Source organism: Aptenodytes patagonicus, chromosome 7 (genome assembly GCF_965638725.1).
Source record: "Aptenodytes patagonicus chromosome 7, bAptPat1.pri.cur, whole genome shotgun sequence".
Classification (NCBI taxonomy): domain Eukaryota; kingdom Metazoa; phylum Chordata; class Aves; order Sphenisciformes; family Spheniscidae; genus Aptenodytes; species Aptenodytes patagonicus.
Window position 1 is genome coordinate 357,259 of NC_134955.1, and position 21,878 is coordinate 379,136.

The following is a 21,878-nucleotide window of genomic DNA, read 5'->3' on the forward strand; positions in this document are numbered from 1 at the left end:
TGCTGAGTTACATGGTTCGTCGAGGGCCGGCACGGGTCCTGCCGCTCGCTCGGCGCTTGCTTCTGGCAGTGTGTCCGGGAGCGCAAGGGCTTGGTGGCCACTTGCCAACAGCCTGAAGCAATTGCCTTAAGAGCACGAACAGGCTGTTCGAGTCCTTGGAGCACTGTTGCCCTGCTCCTCCCTGCTGCTGAAAAAGCCCAGTTGCCCTTTGGGGAGGCGCGGGAGGGTTTTGGGGTGGTGCGGAGGGTGAGGGGCTGCTTCTCCTTCTCCGACTCTATCCTGCTCCCAACAGGGATATCGGACTGGGACCGCCCTGGTGGGTTTTTGGCTGCAGAGCGTCCCTAGGAAGATGTGTCCCAGGATTTTTTGCATGTGTTGGCTGATTGAGGAGGGGGGGAAGAGCTCCTGGGGGTGTACGGTAAGCCCACACCCTGTGCCACCCCAGATGGGCATCAAAACCCCCGGGGGCAGCGACGTGCTGCGAGGTATTTGGGCAGAACAAGGCTGGATCCTGCTCCTTCCCCGGGGTGTCGGGGAGAAAGCAGGAAGAGGAAGGAGAGCGCAGGGGTGGGCGCGATCCAGCACATCCCGCTGGCGCGCCGCCAACCCCTTGTATAATGGGACGCGGCTGTTGCCAGCGCTGTAAGGAAGCAGCCAAGCGCCTGAAAGGTCAGGGCGATGTTTTCGAGCAGGGGTTTGCCGCCCTTTTATAAAACTTCTTGACCCCCACAGCTGGATGGGGACGTTTGATCTGGTATCCTGCTGGAGGGCATGTCGGTGGCCTGCGAGCCGGGCGGGCAGCGAGCAGCCCTGGTTGCAACTGGGAGCACATGCTTGTTTGCTCTTATGGGAAGAAGCAGAGGAATAAATGATTCACCAGGAGGTTGGTGCCAGGGATCCTGCGACAAATAACTGTTGTGTTTTGTGGGCGGGATTTCTGACATCTTATTTATGAGTGCAGCTTCTTGGCAGGAGCCTAATGTTCTTGGGGAGAGGAAAAAAAAAAAAAAAAAAGGCAAAAGGCCTTTTTTTTCCCAATCCTCGTGGGGCCCCAGCCCTGCAGACCTGAGCCTGCCAAGGGCGAGGAGCGCAAAGGCTTACAGCGAGCTGGGGAAAGGGGAAGCCAGGCCAACTGCATACTCGAAGCTCTGCCAGATAGGCTCCAGCCAGGATTTTTCGCAGGGTCTTGCCCGGGTCACTTCGGACACCACCGAAGCTGGGCAGCCGAGTGCCATGTGCGGGCAGCCCCGGAGGCGCGAGGATTACTGCCCGCTTCCCAGCCAGCCCTTACACTGAGGCGGCGGGGATGGCTGGCGTGAAGGCTTGATGCTGAAAAAGCTTTGGAGGGGAGGAGAGGGGGGGTGCCGTCTCACTTCGCCCCAAAAGCAGCCCTGCCTGGCTGGCACCCCCATCACCCGGCAGTCCCAGCGCCGCCCCATCTCTCAGGGCTGAGTTGTATGGCTCTCTCCTGCAGCAAGGCGATTTGGGATGGAGCCACACCACCCACAGCTTCCCCTTCTCTCTGGAAGCCTTTCCCGGCCCCTGCTGCCCTGCGCACGGCTGCACAGTCATGTTCGAGCTCATCTTGCTCAAGCCCTTTGCACAGCCCCCCACCCAAAAATCAAGCTTGCTCTCAGCTCCGCTTGCTCCTAGCCCCCTCCTGAGGGTCAGTGAGGATGGGGGTGCTCCTGGTGACACCCTGGCAAAGATGAGGTGCTACCCGCATCCTTGGGGTGAGCCTTACAAGCGCTTTGCATCCCGTATGGATGCCTCTTCCCCACGAGTACCCGGGTTCACCGAGCCTGGCGCATCCTTGAGCATCATCTCTGTGGTGCTCCGTGCCAAGGGACAATTTCCCTCTCCAGGCAGGTCCCGAGGGCGGATGCCGTTTCTCAGCCGGCCAAGCTGGGGTGGGGGGACCCCCAACCACCCCCCGCCAAAATGAAACCGAGCCAGGGGCAAAAGTGAAAGAAACCTTTATTTGACCCAGGTTTTCTCCCAGCGAGGCGCTTCTCCTTAGGATTATTCTTAGAGGCACTTGGGGCTATAAAATCAGAGCAAAGCGGCAAGCAGAAAAGCACACTCTTTCCCTTTGCTACAGCCAGTTTTTGGGTGCTCGGCTCCTGCCAGAGGAGAGGTGTCTCCAGGCACTTCCCAGGAGGCCAACGAGGGTGGCCATCAGAGAGGGCTCCGCAGGGGCTTTGAGCCGCAAGGAAAGCAGGACAGGACCCCAGCGGGCTGCAGGGGGCCGCATGGAGGACATCCCCCCCTGCTCCAAGGGGTGACGCGGGCTCCTAGCAGACGTAGGGGGGATGCTCTGCCCGCGGAGCAAGGGAAGGCCTAAGTGGGGTTGAGGAAGGGATGATGCTCCCGCTCTTGGTTGAAGAGGTTCACCACGCTGATGGTGCTGCTAGCGATCAGGGCGATGAGGAGAATGATGAGGAAGATGTTGAGCAGCAGGGCGGTGATGTTCAGGTACTTGGCAGTGGAGCCATAGCTGAGCGCCCCGCTGTAGTCACCGAGGACTTTACGGTCCCTGGACTGGGGGGGGTGCGGAGGGGAGAGTTAGTGGGGTTGGGGGGAGCCAGCGGAGGGGGACACCCCAGGGGGCTCCAGGCTGCACCTGGGTGGGAGAGGAGCTGGACGGGCTGTGCGAGCCTGAGCTGCCACACTGGGCTGAGCTCCCCCTGTAACACCAGGGTACCAGGAGTACCCTGGGGTGCCAACTGCCCCCACTGCCCCAAACCCCTGCCTTCTCCAGAGCTTCCAGCCAGGGCCAGGGCTCTGTGGAACCAGGGGTCCATGGAGTGGGGGCTTTGTGGGGTCCATTGGGCACCCTCGGGTTTGGGGCTCTGTGAGGTCCACGGTGCTACCTGGGGTTGGGGGCTCTGTGGGGTCCATGGGGCTCCTGGCCTGGGGGCTCTGTGGAGTGCTTTAGGCACCCCAGGGTTGGGGCTCTGTGGGGTCCATGGATCTCCCTGGGGTTGTGGGCTCTGTGGGCTCCATGGGGGCTCTGTGGGCTCCATGGGGCACCCCAGGGGTGGGGCTCTGTGGGGTCCACGGATCTCCCTGGGGTTGTGGGCTCTGTGGGCTCCATGGGGGCTCTGTGGGCTCCATGGGGCACCCCAGGGTTGGGGCTCTGTGGGGTCCACGGATCTCCCTGGGCTTGGGGGCTCTGTGGGCTCCATGGGGGCTCTGTGGGGTGCTTTAGGCACCCCAGGGTTGGGGCTCTGTGGGGTCCACGGATCTCCCTGGGGTTGTGGGCTCTGTGGGCTCCATGGGGGCTCTGTGGGCTCCATGGGGCACCCCAGGGGTGGGGCTCTGTGGGGTCCACGGATCTCCCTGGGCTTGGGGGCTCTGTGGGGTCCACAGGACTCCCTGACTTTGGGGGCTCTACGGGGTCCATGGGTCTCCCTGGGGTCAGGGGCTCAGTGGGGTCCCCGGGGCCGCCCCCACCCCACGACGCAGGCGACGGCCGGGCTCCCTGCGCCCTCCCGCCGCCCCCCGGCCCCCCGCCGGTGGGACCCCCCCACCTTCACGGAGAAGACGAGCGCCATGAAGCCCAGGCAGCAGATGTTGGCGTACAGCGTCGTGCAGAGGGACCAGGCCAGGTGGTCGCGGGGAGGGGGCGGCGGCGGCGACGGCTCCACCGACACGACGGTGCTGCGGGGCAGCCCCTCCATGTCCAGCCCCTCCGACAGCGGCTCGTAGGGCGGCAGCGCTGGCCCCAGCGAGCGCGACCGCTCCATGCCGGCGGGCTCGGGGCTGCGGCGGGCGGGGGGCGGCGCCGGGGGGGAGGCGGTCGCCCGGCGGCGGTTTCGTTTCCCCGAGACCGAGATCGGGGCGGGACGCGGCCGCCCCGTCCGGGCACCCCTTCCCGGGGAGGAGAAGCCCCCCCGCCCTCCCGCTGCGCGGCAAGGGCGATCCCCCGCCTGTCCCCTTGTGCTGGTTTTGGCCGGGGTAGAGTTGATTTTCCTCCCGGTAGCTAGTGCGGGGCCGTGTTTGGGATTTGTGCTGGAAACAGCGTTTTAGTTACTGCTGAGCAGCGCTGACACAGAGTCGAGGCCTTTTCTGCTCCTCACCCCACCCCACCAGCGAGCAGGCTGGGGGGGCACAAGAAGTTGGGAGGGGACACAGCCGGGACAGCTGACCCCAACTGACCCAAGGGATATCCCACACCATATGGCGTCATGCTCAGCATAGAAAGCTGGGGGAAGAAGAAGGAAGGGGGGGACGTTCGGAGTGATGGCGTTTGTCTTCCCAAGTCACCATTACGCGTGATGGAGCCCTGCTGTCCTGGGGATGGCTGAACATCCGCCTGCTGATGGGAAGCAGCGAATGAATTCCTTGTTTTGCTTTGCTTGCGTGCGCAGCTTTTGCTTTACCTGTTAAACTGTCTTTATCTCAGCCCACGAGTTTTCTCACTTTTACCCCCACGATTCTCTCCCCCATCCCACTGGGGGGGAGTGAGCGAGCGGCTGCGTGGGGCTTAGTTGCCGGCTGGGGTTAAACCACGACACCCCTTCTTTCCCCCCTTCTTTCTTTGTTCCCCTCTTTCCTTGCCCCCTTCTTTGCCCCCTTCTTTACCCCTTTCTTTGTCCTCTTTCTTTTCCCTTTTTCTTTGCCCCCTTCTTTGCCTTCTTTTTCTTTGTTCCCTTCTTTGCCCCCTTGTTTTCCCCCTTCTTTCTTTACCCTGTTCTTTCCCCCTTCTTTCTTTGCCCCTTCATTGCCCCCTTCTTTCCTTGTCCCCTTCTTTACCCCCTTCTTTGCCCCCTTTTTCTTTGCCCCCTTCTTCCCTTTTGCATCTTTGTTCCCACCCAGGGTGGCCTTCTGGGGTCAATTGTGAGCGTTTCGGGGTGCTTGGTGAAGAAACCCTAAATAAGGTTCCTGCCATGTGGCACTGGGAACCCCCCTTCCCTCCCCGCTTTCAGCATCAAAAACCCCAGCTCCCCGCTGGCAGTTTTGATTTTCGGTGTGTGCAAACGGTCGAGGCTGATGGGATACAACTTCACTGCCCCTAAAGTTTCTAGCTCCATCAAGGAGAAAGGCTTTTGGCAGAAGAAGCCCTGGCCAGGATTATCATCCCTTTGGCATGGCGTGGATCGGCACTCCCCTAATTTTTTGGAGGGGGGGGGAGGTCTTCCCAGAGACCTCGTCAAGGCAGGGCTGAGCGCATCGCTGGCAGGATGCCGTGCGAAGGGCTCGGGCTTGTGCCTGTCTGCGAAATCCCTGAAATCCCGCTGGTGTGGGGGTAGAGCAGCTTCGGGCAGCACCGGGACGGGCTGTGGCTGGCTGCGAGCTCGTCCTCTCCGGCTCTGCCACCTCTAAGGCAGTCCTTTATAGGGTCCAAGCAGCCAGGAACAAACCCCGCTCTTGCAGAGGGACCCAAGCCCGGCTCCGACTCTGTCCCCCACAAATATGGGGTGAGTCCGGAAGGTGCCACTTGTTGGGGACGTCGTTTGGGACCGATGAAAAGCCCTGTGCTGGCTCCCTGCGGTCCCCGAGGGCACCATCCCCCTTACAAAAATTCCCTTCCCTAACTAATACACCAACCAGTCTTTATAGTGTGACAGTGTATTTACTTTGTCAATATGTCCTAATTCACATTATACACTGTAATATAAGGAGGTAATAAAATTTTGCTGGCAACTCTGGGAGTGTTCATGCTTAAATAAAACAAACAAAAGGACAGCTTGTCCCTGGAAAGAAGGACTTTCCTTCTTGGAAGCTCAGAGCTGTCCATGAAGGATAAAGGATACCCTGGGTACCAAGATAACGCCAGCGTCCTAGCCCCTCTGACACGTCTTTGAAACCCTCCCAGCGTCATCTGGCGTCATAGATCAGTAACTCCAGCAAGACTGACTCCAGGGACATCTGGATCAATAGACGAGCAAGCAAGGATGCTGCAAAACTAGAGATGCTTTGCAAAGTTTGATGTTGATTAGTAATCGGTAGCGTGGGTGCTAGGGATTAGTCAAGTCATCTTGTACCTGAGCGACTGAAGGGTATAAGAACCCTGCGTGAAGCCACATTTGGGGTGCCCCGATTTGGCTGGGCCTCCTCATGTGCATGAATGTTCGCTCTTGTAATTCTGTGCTTTGTGTCCCAGCCTCTCTCCTTGGTCAGCACGGACCAGTCACAAATTTTTTGGGACGTCCCACCGACATTCCCAAACCTCCCAGGCCCCCACAGGGCCGCTGGTGGGGTGGGAAGAGGCTGAACTTCGGTCCCCTGGCCGAAGGCTGTGCAAACAGCCGTGCACCAACCCATGGCCTCCTGCTCCCTTTGCTGGAGAGGTGCAAAAAAATGGGGGAAATAACGGCTTAATTTCCCCAGATGTGCATCTTCCACATCTGTTGGGAGAGCCTTGTGCAGAGATCCCCTTCATCCCGGCCTCCTCCTCCTCTGGCTGGGGCAGCCCTGCAAGCCCCTGGCTGCCCCAGCCAGCTGCGGGGCTCGGTGGGCATTCGCTTCCTAATGAGGACCGAGCTTCCACTTTCCCCGCCTGTTTGTCTAAACAGGGCTTAATTATGAGCTAATTAACCTTCCACATCCATAAGGGAGCTGAGCACAGGGAAACACAAACCAGAGCACTGGTGCCCTCTAGTTTTCCCAGCTGCGAATGTATTTCCTTCTCTAATAACAGGTTTCTCGCGCGTTTTTGTCCCAGTCCCAAGCTGCAGCGAGGAGGAGCTGCTGCCTCAACTTGTGGAGCGGGAAAGGAGAGAAGGAAAAAAAAAATAAATCTGATGTTTTCGTCACTGCGCTGTGGAGGGAAAAACCAGCTGGTGCAGCGGGGAAGTGAGTTGTGTCCGGTCTCAGCCTGGCTGAGCACAGGTGGCCCAGGGGGGCACAGGGCCGAGGCCCTGAGGAGCAGCCCTGGCGAGTGGCTCCTTCAAGGTGGCACGGTCTGTAACCCTCCGGCGGTGCAGCCTTGGTCGCTGCCGGCATAATTAAGTCTTGTTGTTAATTACTCTTCGGCTTTGCACAGGCAAGCTACAGCTCTCGCGCTTCCAGACGGCCCCGCCGGCAGAAGCGGCCTCGGCCCTGGGGGTCCCTGCACCCAGCGAGGGGGATCCTGGGGACCCCAGTCCCCATGGGATCCCTGCACCCAGCGAGGGGGAATCTGGGGGATCCCAGCACCCGCCCCCACAGGATCCCTGCACCCAGCGAGGGCTGACCCCAGGGATCCCTGCGTCCGTCCCCATGGGATCCCTGCACCCAGCGAGGGGGGGTCGGGGGGATCCCAGCACCCGCCCCTACGGGATCCCTGCACCCAGCGAGGGGGGATCCCAGGGATCCCTGCGTCCGTCCCCATGGGATCCCTGCACCCAGCGAGGGGGGGTCGGGGGGATCCCAGCACCCGCCCCTACGGGATCCCTGCACCCAGCGAGGGGGGATCCCAGGGATCCCTGCGTCCGTCCCCATGGGATCCCTGCACCCAGCGAGGGGGGGTCGGGGGGGATCCTCGCACCAGTGAGGGAGGATCCCGCCGCCCCCGCGCACCGGACCGGGCCCCGCAGCCCCCTGCCGCGGCCGCGCGGGAACGTACCATCCCCGCCGCGGGGGGGGAGTCGTCGGGGGGCGGCCCCACCAAGGCCCGCGCCACCCGTCCTGCCGGCCCCGCCGGGCCCCGCGGCACGGAGAGCAATTTCGCTCCCGCCCCGCCGCGCAGGGACAGGGACAGGGACGGGAACGAGGACACGGTCACCCTCCCCCCCCCCGCGCCCCGCATGGCCTCGCCCGCGGCGCCTCGCGGGGATGCCGGCTCGTTGGCGTGGAGACGCGCGGCGCCTCCGCGGGCTCCTCCCCCGCGGGGCGCCCATTGGCGGTAGGCCCGCGCTGGCCGTCTCGCGACTGGCGGGCGGTGCCGTCGCTCGGGCTGAGGGGGCGTGGCGGCAGCGCCGCCGGGGCGGGGCCGGGCCGCAGCACCCCCCCCCCCCCCCCCCCCCCGCTCCCGCCGCGGCCCCGCTCATTCATTCCCCCACCCGCGGGTGCCGGCGCGACGGGGCGGCGGCGATGCACCGGGCGGCCGGGGGTCACCGCGCCGCCGCCCCGCTGCCCTCGCAGCCGGCCCGTAACGAGCGGGCTGGGCGGGCGGGGGGCCCGATGGGCCGGGGCTAGGCCGGCGGCGGCGGCGGGGGCGATGCGGGCGGCAGGATGCCGCGGCTCCCGGTGAAGAAGCTCCGGAAGCAGCTGAAGCTGCTGCTGCTGCTGGTGCTGCTCACCTTCGCCGTCTGGTTCACCTACCTCCACATCAGCCTGGTGCGCCAGGGCCGCGCCCTGCGCCTCCCCTTCGCCTACGGCAGAGGTAACCGGGGCGGGGGGGAGGCGGGCGACACCCCCCTCCCAACCGGGGGCAGCACCGGGGGGCCCCCCCCCCGGCCTCCATCACCCCTCGGTAGGAGGCCTCGGTGGGGTTTGGGTGTTCCCCCTTCAAAGGGTAGTGGGTGCCCCCCACCACGCTGGGCTTCCAGAGCATCCCCCCCCCCCCGGCTCCGCTCTCATCCGGCACCCGCAGGGGTGGGAGCCCCCCCCCCCGTCCCAATGGTGGCTTTCCATCCTGCATCGTCCAGGCGGGTTTGGGGATAACGGGACCCCACCGAGGGCACCTCGGCACCGCACCCTGGCGTTCCACCTTCAGGGACTTGGGTGACCGGAGGAGACCCAGGAGGGACCCCCAGACCAGTCGGGTGTTTTTCGTGTGTGTGTGTGTGTGTGTCCCCCGAGCGGCTCCGTCCTCATTTTTCCGCCCGCCGCTTTGGCTGCAATGACAAAGAAGGCCATTTATAGCCACTCGTCGCTGCCTGGAAGGGGCAAACCCAACCCTCCCATCCTTTCCCAACAGTTCCTCAGCCTGTGCTTCTCTATCGGAAAAAAACCCTTCCTCCTCCAGCCCTCGGCTAACGCCTGGGGATGCAATCTGGGATGCTCCGGCAGGGCTAATCCGGAGGGGCAGGTGCTAGCGCTCGCCCTACGGTTCAGCTTCGTGATTAATTGCTCCCGGCTTTACCCTTGCAGACCTCATTGGGCTGCTCGGGTGGCATAAAACTACGCGAAATAGTGGTGGGTGAAACTTGAGCTGTAACGTTTCTGTTCGGACTGAACTCTCATAGCAGGTTTTATCCAAAAGAAATTAGAAAGAAATGAGAGTTAGTGCTTATTTAGGCAAGAAATGGCTTTCCTGAGTGGGTCAGAGCAGTCCTGGAGGCCGGTGAAGCCTCTCAGCTGGCAAACCCAAAGTTTCCGACCGTAGCAGCAGCATGATCCTGCAAATTTTTGGGCCTTACGGTAAAATCGGGGAAATCGGGATAATGCTAATAAGAGAAGCAGGAAATGAGGCTGCTTGTGCATCGCCTCAAAGGAGCGGCTACGGGGAGGCTGCGCCGCTTGTTTTCTTGTCTCTGCTGCAGGGTCGTGCTTAATGGAAAAGCCACAAGTTACTGAAGTCTAACTGCAAGTGGCTGCCCCGTGTCTCCGCGATTATCCTGGTGTTAAGGAGGGCCGAGTCCTTCCTCTTTCGGGACCGGCAGCCTCGGGCAGGCGGGGAGATGGCGCGGGATTGCCGGCCCTGCAGATGGCTGGCTGTGAAAACCGTGGATTGGGGTCCCTCCGGGTGTTGGGATGCAGAGGTGCGAGGGTGAGACGAGGTTTTCCTCCACAGCTTCATCCGGGGAGGATGCACAGAGCGATGCCTGCATGCCGGCGAGCAAGCGCCTTCCCTGGGTGTGTTTTTTGGGTACTGAACCTGTGGGTGCCTATTCCTGCTCTCCCCCAACTCCTCCCTACGTGCCCTGCATCCCAGCCTGCCCCTCAGGATGCTCCGAGGGGGGCCCGTAGGGTTGGCTGTAGCAGTGAGGAGATGCACAGCCTTGCTCCGGCTCACAGCAGGGAAACCCTGCGGCTGCAGCGCAGCTGAACGGCTGCGAGCTGGGATGCGATCGGCGCGTGGCTTTGGGGGAGAAGAGGCTCCGTGGGAGGTGGGGAAAGAGATGGGAATGTTCAGTGGATGGGGATGGCGTGGGGGGATCGCGGTTTGGGAGGTGCTGGGTGAGGACCGTGCTCCGGTGGTGTTTTCCGCTGGTCTGGCGGTGGGGTTTGGGTTTGCCCCATGCCATGGGGAGCATGGGCATCTTCTCTGGCTGGGGTGCGGTGAGGTGGGTGCTTCCCCAGGGGAAGCTGGACCTCTCCTGGGCTGGATCATGCCCCTCTCCACTGTCCGGGACCGGACTCCAGGGAGATGCTGCTCCTTGCACTGGGATTTTCCAATCGGTGCCTAAAGCCTGGGCGAACGTGTGGCAAGGCTGGAGTTTAGGTCCTGCTGAGCCTTTTTTTTTGAAGTGTGGTGATGGACAGGGGTTGGGTGGAGGCTGGGGAAGAGATTCAGTCACGTGTAGATGGACCCTAGTCCTGCTGCTGCAAGCCAGCAGAGAGCTGGAGTGGGAGAGCCAGGGAGCCGTTTTAGTTGGAAAAATATTGAATGGAATTAAAAAAAAAAAAAAAGAGGAATAAAAAAAATATATCCGAGGAAAAAAAATATATATTCAAGAAAAAGGTTGGTGCGAGAGTTTGGGGGGAGAGGGAAGGGTTTGGGGCTGAGACGTGGGGAGAGCTGAAAGGCAGAGCTGTGCTGGAGGGGGGCTCCGGGGCAGCTCCCCTCTACCCAGAGATGTTTTCCCCCTCCACCTCGCTCGCATTGAAGCTGCCTTCGCGTCGTGCTGGAGGGAAAAGCTTGCTTCCTGTGGCCACGGGGGTCCCACTGTGGTGGGAATGGGGTTTGCTCTTCTCCATCTCCCAGCTTTCGCGGGAGACCCCCCCCAAGCTGGTGGTGGAGCGCAGCCATTGGCGTGCATTGCGTTCCCAACGGAAAGCAGCCGGTACCCGATATTCCCCGGGGCTTAGCGGGTGTCCCTGGTCTCAGGCGAGCAAGCGGGAGGGGGAGGTCACCGTGCCCTCCCGGCTCGTGTGTCTCCTTCCTCCTTCCTGATCCGTACGGCCATGGGATCTCTCGCCAGCTGGGACCCCGCTGCGGGGAGCTCTGGTGTGTCCTGGTCCCAGACCCCTTAGGGATGGGGGGGGACACTTGTCCCTGGAGGGGGTGAGGTGGCTGGGGAGGATGCAGGGCTCTTCAGCATCACCGCCAGGGTCTGCGTACCAAAAGGTCTGAGATTTGGAGTTGACTTTATTTTTTTTTTTTTGCCACTGTAAGCCAGAACCTGTCTGCCTGCTGCTGAGGATGCTGCCCGGCTTGCGTCAGCTGGCAGAGGATGTATGGAAAAAAAAAAAGGTTAATTACTCATTAAATGAAGTATCACCAAGCAGATACACTTTCTGGAGGCTGAAGGTGCAGGGCATGAGGCTTTTTGGTAGCTTGGAGGGATGTAAGCTGGGGAGGACCAGGTCAAGCAGCAGTGGTGGGGTCTGCGTGAGTTGAGGAGCACAGCGAAGGCATGGGGGGATTATTCGGGGGGGTACCTGCATCCCCTTGGCCCAGCCGGCGGTTACATGTGGAGCTGGAGCATCTGGGGACTTAGCACCAGCACGGTTCCCAGCCATGTCCCTGATAAAATATCCCCCCTTTTCTTATCTTCTACAAGTAGATAATTACCCTTCTCTGCCTAATTGAACACACAGATTCCTCATCTGAAATAATGAGGCCATTACGGTGTTCTCCCGGCTGGAAACTGCTCTGAGTCAATGGGGTGGAAATGCTGGCGTGCCAGGTGGAAAGGAAAAAAAAAAAAAGAAAAAAAAGGAAGAAGGGAAAAGAAATTACAGTAAAACTCTAAAATGGCTCTTAGCAGGGGCGCGGGGCTGGTCCTGCTCTCCCCGGCAGCCGTCTCGCCGGGGTAATGATTTAGCACATGGGGGTATTGCAGTGGTGCTGGGAACCAGGTTTTGGGAGGGTTTTGCGACTGGGGGAGTGCAGGATGTGTGCTGGAGGAGGCGAGGAGGATGCTAAAGCCAATTCACGGCTAAAGCGGGGCCGTCTGGGGAGGAAAACCCAGCCGGGCTTCTTGTTACCCCCAGGATGCGGCACTGCCTGGGTCTGGCTGCACGCATCCTCATGAACTTTGGAAGAAGAGCTGCCGGCGTGCGGGAGCAGGGGACGCCCCTCTGCCGTGGTCCAGAGGGCTCCCAAAAATGCTGTGAGCCGGAGGCAGTGATGGGTTGGATGCTCTTTGTTCGGCTCAGCCGTCGCTGCCTGCAGAGCCTTGTCCTTGCCTGTCCCTCCCTGGGGACCTGTCCTTCGGGGTCTCGCACGCAGGGAGGGCAGGAGGGAGAAGGTTTGGGATGTCGCGCAGCAGCGTTTCCCCTGAGCTGCAGGGGATAACGCATCTCTTTTGGACAGAGCGGTTGCGATGTATCCTTTGATTTTAATCGGGAGGCTGAAACGCTGCAAACAGCGGTGGGTTTCATTCCTTTTGTCAGGGATGCCGGGAGCAGGTAGGGAAGAGGATGAGAGAGCCCTTTGAAGAGGAAGGGCAGCGGGGTTTGTGAGGAGGTGGTGCTGCTTTTCTTTCTCTTGGCACCGCCCCACTCTCCTATCCCTGCTAGAAAAGGCTGCTTTCTCCGGACGGACACCCCCTCGGCACTGGGTCCCAGTGCCGGGAAAAGCTGGTCCCATCCCTGCTGCCAAAAAGGGAGGTTTGGAGCCAGGGGGCTGGGCTGGTTTTGGTGTCATTGGGACCGTTTATTTGGCCAGGAAGCCCTGCAGCCCGCGTCTTCCTTGCTGGGCTGTGGCCCGGTTTGCCCTGGGCTCCTTGCCCTGCTCCGCTCAGGTGCCCTGCTGCCCTGAATCGGCTCTTTGTCACCGTGCTGGACCTGCCAAGAGCGAGCCGGATGGAAAAGGAGGTGGATGGATGGACAAGCAAGCCCTGTCCTTTGGTTGGGAGGGGCTGTGAGCGTCTCGGGGCTTTTTGGCAGGTGGTGGGGGAGAAGTATGGGAAAAATTTGGCACGTGCCTATTTTGGGTTATTCAAAAGCAAAAATTTGGCTATTCAAAGGCATGACTGGCTTTGAACCACCCCGCGGCAGCACCTCTCCCCAGCCTGGCTGTGACCTGGTCCCCTTGGCATCTGGGGGGGACCCCAAAAAAGTCCCTTGAAGCCAGGGGAGGTGGGGAATTGCAGTGTTTGATAGTGAAGCAAAAACAAATGGGTTACGCCGGGGTAATTTATCCTTAACTCTGCCCTCCTGCTGCTGCTTTGGAGGGGCTAAGGGCTCGCTGTGATGCACCCCAGCGGTATGATGGGGCAGGGTGCCTGGGCCTGTCTCTGCTCCAGCCATCTGTTCCCAGGGTCATGGCGGGCTGGAGTGACAGCGTGGGGACCCTGAGCTGGGCTCGGCCGTGGGGGCTCAGTGCCAGAGCCGGTCCTCTTGCCCGCAGCCGTGACCAGTAAGGCAGGGTGTGGGGGGAGCCTGGATCTGACCCCATACCCAGGGAAAAGGGCTTTATAACCCTGGCCCTGGGTCCTGCTCCCTCTGCCTGAAATATTCAGGTGCGGGGTAGGCGAGGGTGGGAGCGGATCCCGGGGGATTCGCCCTGCGCACCCCAGGATTTCCGGCACTGAGCGTGTGACGGCAGGAGCAGGAACGCGGCTTTATTTCTAGGGATGCTTCGCCCTTTGCTTTGCCCTCCTGCGAGCTGCGTGGTCCCTCCCCAGGGAAAGGATGTTGTGGGCACGTTTGTCGCTCCTGTCTCTGCAGAAACCCCAGACCCCGGGCAGAGGGGGTGGTTTCGACATGTCTGTGTCTGTGTGGGGATGGGTCGGCGGGTCCCGCTGGACCTCGGTGACGGCAGAAGGAGAAGAGAGCAAAGTGCTCTGTCCCTTCATCGCTCCTCAGCCATGGAGGCTCTTCCAAGTCCTGGCAGCTTAAGTCCTTTTAAAAGCATTAAAAAAAGACATAAAACACCCTGATAAAAAATATTCCCCATCCCCTTTAATGTGGGCATTTGCTGTCGATTAATTTCCTGCGCTGTTTTCCTACTCTCGGGGCTTCTATTGAAGTCTCCTTTAGCTGTAGAGCTGTTGATGCTCTGCAGTGAGCCGGGGTCACTGGTCGCCTCCTCTGTGTCTGGGAGAAAGGCGGATCCATATGGAAAGGGCCTCCGGAAAGCCCGGCTGGCCAAGGGGCGGCAGGTCCCTCAGACGCATGGCATTTTTCCTCCAGCCTTGATGTGCCGTGATGGAGTTGAGCAGCTCTCAGAGCATCCCAGGGAGGGCATTGGAGGACCCATAGCTCCCTTCATCCAGCACGACATCCTGGGGGATTTGGCGTGGCGGGGACCTTTGCTCGTTGCCTGTGTCCACCGGGCTCGGAGGGATGCGGGGAGGTGAGCGCATCCCCAACCGGGCGCCAGCTGCACGGCCGTGCTCACAGCCCTCTCTGTGCCGCCGGCTTTGGCATCAAAGAGGCGATTGAGGGAGCGCGGCGGCAGAGGGGGAGGCGAGAAGCAGGTGGGTTCTGGCGTGCCGGGACCGGCTGCGGCGACACGATGCAGAGGAGCCCTGTCCTGTAGCCGGCTGGCTCGATGCCCTCTGAGCCCATGACGGCACTGGGCACGGCGCTGCTCCGGCAGCGGGCGCTTGGGTGGCTGTGGCTGTGCCGGGAGGTGCCGTGGGTTACCCATAAGGGCGTCTCAGTGGGTGACACACGTCTTGACTGCTGCCATCGCGTTTGGCTTCCCCTGGCCCGGAGGTGACGGCTGCGAGGGCCAGGGCAGGGATGTTGGCTTTTTTATTAGGAAAACGCTCTGCTCTGAAGGCGTAGCTGCTATACACCTGGAGATGCTCGGGGAGGGCGAATGCTTTCCACACCCCATGGTACAAGCTTTTACCAAGCACCAGGAGCTCTTTGCTTTGGTGTTTGGGGACCTTTATCCTTCCCAGCACCGCCGTGTGTCTCCCCTCCATCCCTTTCCCGTGCCGTGCCGCAGCCGGGCCTCTCCGGAGCCGCTCTTTGGGAGGGGATGAGCAGCCACCCTGAGATATCGGTGGCTGGCTGCCTTGGCAATGGCAGGATGGAGGGATTTCAGCTGGGCGAGGAGACGGGTGGGAGCCGGCTGCTGACCGGCAGGGACCGCACAAGTGCGATGCGCGGGAGGATTTCATGGGGGAGGCTGAACAGGAGCGGATGGTCCCCGCAGAGGGGTAGAGCTCAGCCAAATTCGCTGCCAAATTAAAGCTAAGGAAAAGGTTAAAAGCACCCGGGGCTGGTGGAGATAAACCAGACGCTGGCTGAAACAGGTTGGAAAACTGGCAGGTGAAATGGTGAACCCCACGGGCTGTCTGCAGGGCAGCGTGGAGGTCGGAGGCTGAAGTGCTTTTAGGCTGAAATGAATTCTGCCTGATTGCCAGCACATCACAGGCTATGAGTAACCTCCTCCGGAGGCTGTGTCCCAGGAAGCGAAACCTTTGTGCTGAGGGCCGTGAGGGAGCATCGTCTCCATCAAAATGGGCAGGGCGGGGGGGATGGGTGGGTGGTCCGGCCGGAGCTGCTCCAGCACGCTTTGGAGCTGGGGCAAAATGAAATAATGCTGGAGGAGATGGGGTATGGAGGGCAACAGATGTGCGGTGAGGTGCGAGCTGGGTGGAAATGGGGGAGATCTGGGTGCTGTCGATGGACAGCATCTGACCCTGAGTTGAGCATGGAAATGTCGGGGCTGCCTCTCCTGGTGGGTGTTTGCCAGCTTGAGTGGTCTCCTGGCAGCTCCATCGCCAGCCCTGAGCGATTTGCATCAATTTCCATTGTGCCGGCTGAGAGCGATGTCACAGAGTGGGTAAACAGCATGAAGAGCATTGGTTTGGGGGAGGCAGGAAAAAAATCCCCTCACTCCTCTAGTTCCCTCAGCAAGGCGTCTGTGCCTTGAGGTAGTGACCCAGGGACCGAAGCGAAACCCTTTTCTCAGCCAGCGGCAGGTAAAAGCGGCATCTAAGCAGGCAAGAGTGACTGAAGCAGGCAGGGAAGGGCTGTCTGGGGGACTGATCCTGCACCCCTGCCTGCATCCCCATGACGGTCACAAGCCCCATTCTCCTCGACCCCATCAATGTCATCTGCTGTCACTTGGCTGCCAGCCGGCCCGTGTGAGCGCCCGCCGCCTGGGTTTCCCCCCGGGTGCCATGGAGCAGGCAGCGCGGCGGGCAGTGCTGCGTTTTTGCGGCGGTGGAAGGGGGTTTGCAATATTGACTCCTTGCTGGCTAATTATAATTGCTTAACAGCTTGTTAGGAGCTTTGGTGGAGGGATGCTCGCGCTTCTCTTCTCTGGCAGCTGGCTCTGAGGCTGTGTCTGCGCTGGAGAGCACCGGGCTGTTGGTAATTAAACCGGTGGGTTTAATAAAAACACCGATGCTGCCACCTTCACTGCAGCTGTGTCTGGGTTTAAATGTCGCCTCGCTTCACGTTGCTGCTCTTTCCACTCCCCCCCAAGCCCCATCATGGCAGGGTGCCCCCGTTCAGCCCGTGGGGGTTGAGTCCCGAGGGATGGACTCGGTTTTCTGCCCCGTGGCACCATCCTGGGAGGATGTGCTGGGGTGTGGAGCAGTCCTGCATGGCTGGAGAGATGCCACCGGTCATGTTGCAGGGGAAAACAGGAGTGTTAGCAGCTCTCCAGGGTTCGAGGACGGGCACCAGAGCCCTGGGGAGGGCACTTCTCCTTTCTGCTGGCTCCTGCAGAGGTGGACACCCCCCAGGCATCGCTCTGCCACCGGTCCTGATGTGGTTTGGGACTAATTTGTTACTGGCCGCCGAGCTCGTGTGCCCGCATGAAGGCAGGGAGAGATCAGCCTGAATTCCCCGGGGGGTGTAAACCCAGTTTAACCCCATTGCTTTTGCAGCTGCGGATCTGGTGTCCCCTCTCGCTGGTAAGGACTTGTTGGGCAGAGCCCCGCTCCCCCCGAGCTGCCCCATTCCTTGCCCTGGGAAGGCGTCGGAGTTGGGCTGCCCTCCTTTCTATTCCCTGAACCCACGGCAGATGCTCGGGATGGTCCCCCCTGAGCTGCTTGCCTGCTTGCCGCATCCCTGGCGCGTCTTCTGGCTCGAGTTGCTGCCTTCATCCCTCTTTCGCTGGCATCCTCCCAACATGGGTACCGCATCTCGCTGGGGGCTTGGCATTCCCCTTTGGCACAGTCGTAGCTTCACGTGCCACCATGAGTGAGGCCCTGTCCCCTTTCTTTCCACCACCATGCCCTTCCCAAGAGAAGGGCTGTTTTTTTTCTCTGACTTTCTTTGTGGGCTCATTAGTTTGGTAGGGTGTGAGTTCCCCTTTTCCATGGGGACAGAGGGGATGGATGCGATGGTCTGGATGGGCAAGGGTTTCTTTACTGAAGTCTTGCAGTGTTTCCCAGCTGTGCAGGCGGACTCAGAGTAGCTGGGCTGGATGCCAGAGAAGCTTTGTCCCTCTCCCATCCCTCTGGATTTGGAGAGCTCAAAGCATCCCGCAGAAGTTCAGAGATCAGGAGCAGCCAGGACATGCGCAGACCTCACTTGGGTGGTGGACCTCAAAAGATGTCAGCTCAGACTTGGGGTACTCGGCATCCTGACCTTCGCAGTGTTGTCCTGGTGTTTCCAGCACATTCCTGAGCAGCGCTTCCTCGTGGCATGGAGATGCAGGGCATCCATCCCATCCCAGCTCCTCCCTGGCCTTTCTTCTTGTATTTGTATCCTCTGAGGAAGGTGAGGTAGTGGCACGTGCCTGTGAAGGTCACTCGGCAATCTCCTGCGTTGGTCCCAAGGTCTCCTGCAGCAGCTGGCAGCGGGAATTAAGGGCATTAACCCAGGCCCCCGTGTTTTCCAGCCTCCAAAGGCTTTGCCTGATTTTTGAGCGTTGGAGCTGGCTGCTCTGGCAGGCTCCTTCCCCAAGCCAAAAATGGGGAGCAGCCCTGCGTTGCTGGGAAGTGCAACGTGGGATGAAGTTATCCCTTGGGGTGGGCAGCCTGAGACTGGTGCTCATCCTGCATCTCACCCCTGGCTTCGGGATGTGCTGGGGAGCAGCTTTGGGATGCTGAGGAGAGCAGCAAATCCCAGGTTCGTGTTTCTGTGAGTAGTAAAACCCATCTCCAGCTCTGGTTTAGACCACAGGGCTTGGCGTCGGTGGGGATGCTCCGAGCTCCGGCTCTGATTTGGTTTCTCCTTGCCTTTCCCCATCTCCTGTGCATGGGGGGTGGTGCTGCTTCCCAGCTCATCTTTTTACCGGGAGGTAGGGATCCAGGTTAAGATGCAGCTCTGAACATGCCTAGAAGGTTTTGGCAACCCGTTGCAGCCCAGTCCACCGGCATTTCAGGGATGGACAGTGGTGAGGCTGCTCGCAGCTGGGCTGGAGGCAGCTTTGGCATCTCCCGTCCAGTGCTGATTTTGCTGCAGGAATGGGAAGACAGGAGAGCAGATGGTCACCCCCAGGGGGGATTTCTTGGAGCACCGAGCTAAATCCATCCATCTCCTTTTCCATCACTCCAGACACGGTTTGCTCATTGGGGTGGGGAACCGTAGGCTCCTGCGTGCAGCGGCGCTGAGGCTTCCTTGCAGACACGGGTGTCTCCTCCCGTGGCCGGGCTGCCCTCGCCAGCTGTGTCCCCCGGGGCACGGTGCCATGCCCCACTGAGGGGGAGGCTGGCTAAAGCATCAGACCCTCGCAGGCGACATGGGGCTTGGGAACCAAACCACAGCTCCTGGGGGGCTCCGCGGGGCATTTCCAAATTGCAGCTTAAATGCTTTTTTTTTTTTTTTTAAGCACAAGATTTTGGGGGTTGGAGCTCAGATGCAATGTTTTGCTGGAATATCATAATTTTTCCAGTCCTCTCCAGTCCCAGCCAGCTTGCCTGCATCTTTATCGGGGCTTTGAAGGGACTGGGAGCTTTGCAGGCAGCCAGGCTTGGACAGGGGGGTGCAGGGCAAGCAGGGGACAAACACGGGGGGGCTGAAGGGGATGGGGAGCCCTGCGGAGGGCTGTATTACAGCGGGATGTGGCTCCTGGCAATGGATAAATCACTCTGCACGTCTGCTCTGGCGCATCAGCTTGGTGGGAAAGGGGTTGGAAATAATACAGGGACTGTGCCCTGAATCCCACCCAGCCGATGTGCTTGGGAACTTGGGCTGGGGTGCGTCATTTCTCCTCTCGCTGGCTGAACCTAGGCGCTTGGTGCCCTTCGGGGTCTGTTTTGGGGGGAAAAGAGAGAAGAAGGGTCCTAAGGGTCCTCAGCTGCTGTTGGTGCTGCTGCCGGAGGCTTCTCCTGAAGGAAGAAGTCTCAACTCTGAAGACCCAAGGGCTCAGCATCGTTCACCCGGACACACAGCCTGGAGCAAAGCAGGATTGGACTCTGACTGTGCACCTGTGTCAGATGGGAGGATGCTGTGAGGTCCTAGGCAGTGCTGCCTCCTCCTCCAGTGCCGTGCCCACCACCGAGCCGATGCTCTTCGTTACTGAAGAGTCCTTGTCTGCCACTCAGGGGTTTTCATCCTTGCGTGGGCACCTTTGGGACGGGGAGCAGAGCCGTGGCTGTAGCTGGAGCTGGGCAGAGTGTGCCAAGGTATTCCCCGACTGCTGTCCCATCCTGGCAGTTTCTCTCCGGTGGCTCCATCCGTTCCGTACGCGGTTGCCTGATGGCAGGGACCAGCATCCCACCCGACATCTCCCCATGGGACCCTTCCTGTTGAGCAGCCGGAGCTTGTCAGGGCCGAGCATCCAGCTGGAGGGCAGGAGCCAGGGGTTTTGGGAATCCCAGCCCTGATCCTTTTGTGGACACTCCTGTGAGCTTCCTGCTATCTGTGCTGAGGGAGCTCGGCTTGCTGGGTCGTGTCTGGGTTTATCCCTGGGTGACTGGTCTGGGAATGTGGTAGGTGAGAGTGGAGCAAGCTTGCAGCAAGCGACTGTGGAGGGGAGACCTGTTAGAAGCAATTAGGAGATGTGGGAGGAAGCGTAAGCGAGGGGCATCTCTAACCATGTTGAAGGGTTTGGGAAGGGTCCAGAAAGCTGCAGGAGAAATCCCGGCTCCAAAACCCATCCGAAGAAAGGGGCTGTGTTCGGGGCGAGCGAGCTGTGTGCTGTCAGCCGAGCAGGAGGGGAAGAGGAGGGAGGTGGGGAGGCAGGAGTTTGCTGCATGAAAGGCCCTCTGTGCTTCCCAGTGGAGGGGGGAGGCGGCATGAAGGGGGTTTATATGACCGTGATAACGGGGAAGCTCGTCTCCCCCGGGGAGGCATCGCCCTGGTCTCTGCACTGTGCGATGGGGTTGGTGCTTGGTCCCTTGCACCCATGGTCTCATCCTGAGGACCGCTCCCGGCCCTGGCTCGTTGTCTGGAGGCTGCTGTGAGTCAAAGCTGGTTCATGCGATAGCGTGTGCATCTCCTGCCCCCTCCTTGCGCTGCTCTGAAAGCATTAGCGTTGCTCCCGCGCTCGCTGGGGGAAGAGCTCTTAATGCATCCCTGCTGAGCATCCCCCGGGTAATGCCATCCCCCGAGCGAGCAGGTCCCTCGCTCGTCCTCCAGACCTTCCCCCATCCTCTCACCTCCTCCTACCCGCCTTTACGTGGCTCTTTCTGGTCCTTGAAAAAGAGGCAGGTTAGCAGAACTAATCAGTGCGGCGGTGCTGGCTGTGCATCCTGGGGGGGATGCTGGGGGAGCAGCCGGGCTGGGCATGGCTGGCGGGTGGTCCCCGAGGGTGCTGGGAAGATGCATAGGAGGAAACCGAACCCCCTCCTTCCTCCCAGCACTGCTTTCTCCCTCCTCTTCTTCTCGTACCCTGTGACCCGCTCCTCTCTCGCAGGGGTGAGGTTCAGACCAAAGGGGCTCGATTGGTACAAGGTGCTGGCCTTTCCCTCCCCTTATCAAGGGGGTCATTTATTTTCAGTTCCCACACAGGCTGATTAGCATTTGGGTGTTTGGCTAAGGCTGTCCTTGACTTTCCTATCCGATATTTGAATTGCAGGGGAATAAACATCGGCGCAGAAGCCTGGAAGCCTTTTTCCGGGGCTCTGCTGGCGCTTTTGCTCCTCCTGGGATGCGGGCACCTCACATGCCTCCCCGTCGAGAAGAGAGAGGGTTTTGCTGAAGGCACACAGGTTTTGAGCCTCAGTCTTACTTAAACCCCGTCAGAGCAGTGGTGGCATTTAATTTAGGTGCAAACCAAAGTAGGGAGCACAAGCCCTGTCCTGCTCCTTTACGGTGGGGAGTTGCTTGAGCTTGAGAGGGTCCCTGATGAGGATGGAGCTGGGTGACGGGGATGGAGAGTGAGCGGTGGGCTCATGGCTTTGGGTCTTGAGAGCCTCCGAGGACGGAGCCTGTGCAGCCTCGCTGCGGGGAATGTGTGTTTTTGCCCCCCTTTCCTCCAATTTATATCAAATAATCTCTCTCAAATTTACCCGATGCCTTGCAGCAGAGGCCCAAACCTGGGTGCGGTACCCAGAGGTGAGCGAAAAGGGTGAGTGAAGGGGGGTGACCATGTCCAGCCATCCCCTGTGGATGCAGCCTGGGCTGCTGCTGGCTCAGGTATGCTCGCCGGGACCCGGGGCTTGGCAGCAAAGGCCCGTATGGGGGTTTAGTCCGTCCCGGGGACAGGACTTGCAGTGTCGCACCCCCAGCCTGCATCGCAAACGGATGCTGAGCTGGCAAACCTGGCAGAAGAGAGGTTCATCTCCTCCGAGGCTGGGAGAGATACCCTGCGTGGGTACAGCAGAGCCGGCCGCTGCATCCCACCCCTTGGCAGGTCCCTTGGGAGCATTGAACTCCTACTCGTGGCTGTGATTAATCCACAGATCAGCATGGGGGGGAATAATGCTGTCCCAAGTGCTCTGTGCCAGAGCAGCGGCATCTGTGGCCTTGGCACAGTGAGGATCGGCTTTATTTCCACTGCCTGTGCTGGTAGGAACATCCCTAGGAGTGATGGG

General features: G+C 60.4%; 2 protein-coding genes across 3 annotated transcripts in view; one reads left to right on the plus strand and one right to left on the minus strand.

Annotated features, from left to right (window-relative positions):
* Positions 1-1,960: 1,960 nt before the first annotated feature.
* On the minus strand, positions 1,961-3,765 carry LOC143162753 (dispanin subfamily A member 2b-like). The gene is made up of 2 exons (XM_076343316.1): positions 3,534-3,765; positions 1,961-2,541 (listed from the first exon to the last, which is right to left on the minus strand). The coding sequence occupies exons 1-2, from the start codon at positions 3,747-3,749 to the stop codon at positions 2,341-2,343; spliced, it is 417 nt and encodes a 138-aa protein (XP_076199431.1). The 5' UTR covers positions 3,750-3,765; the 3' UTR covers positions 1,961-2,340.
* Positions 3,766-8,153: 4,388 nt separating this feature from the next.
* Positions 8,154-21,878, plus strand: part of B4GALNT4 (beta-1,4-N-acetyl-galactosaminyltransferase 4) — a 31,282-nt gene continuing 17,557 nt past the window's right edge. For both annotated transcript variants that reach the window (XM_076343598.1, XM_076343599.1), the window contains exon 1: positions 8,154-8,311. In XM_076343598.1, coding sequence (XP_076199713.1) covers positions 8,161-8,311 — 151 coding nt within the window. In that variant the 5' untranslated portion in view covers positions 8,154-8,160. The remainder of the gene's footprint in view (positions 8,312-21,878) is intronic.

Bases quoted from the DNA above. Each gene is read 5' to 3' on its own strand.
- LOC143162753 (XM_076343316.1), bottom strand. From the start codon at position 3,749: ATGGAGCGGTCGCGCTCGCTGGGGCCAGCGCTGCCGCCCTACGAGCCG. The intron at 2,542-3,533 runs GTGGGGGGGTCC...CACCCCCCCCAG, and splicing joins CGCTCGTCTTCTCCGTGAAG to TCCAGGGACCGTAAAGTCCT.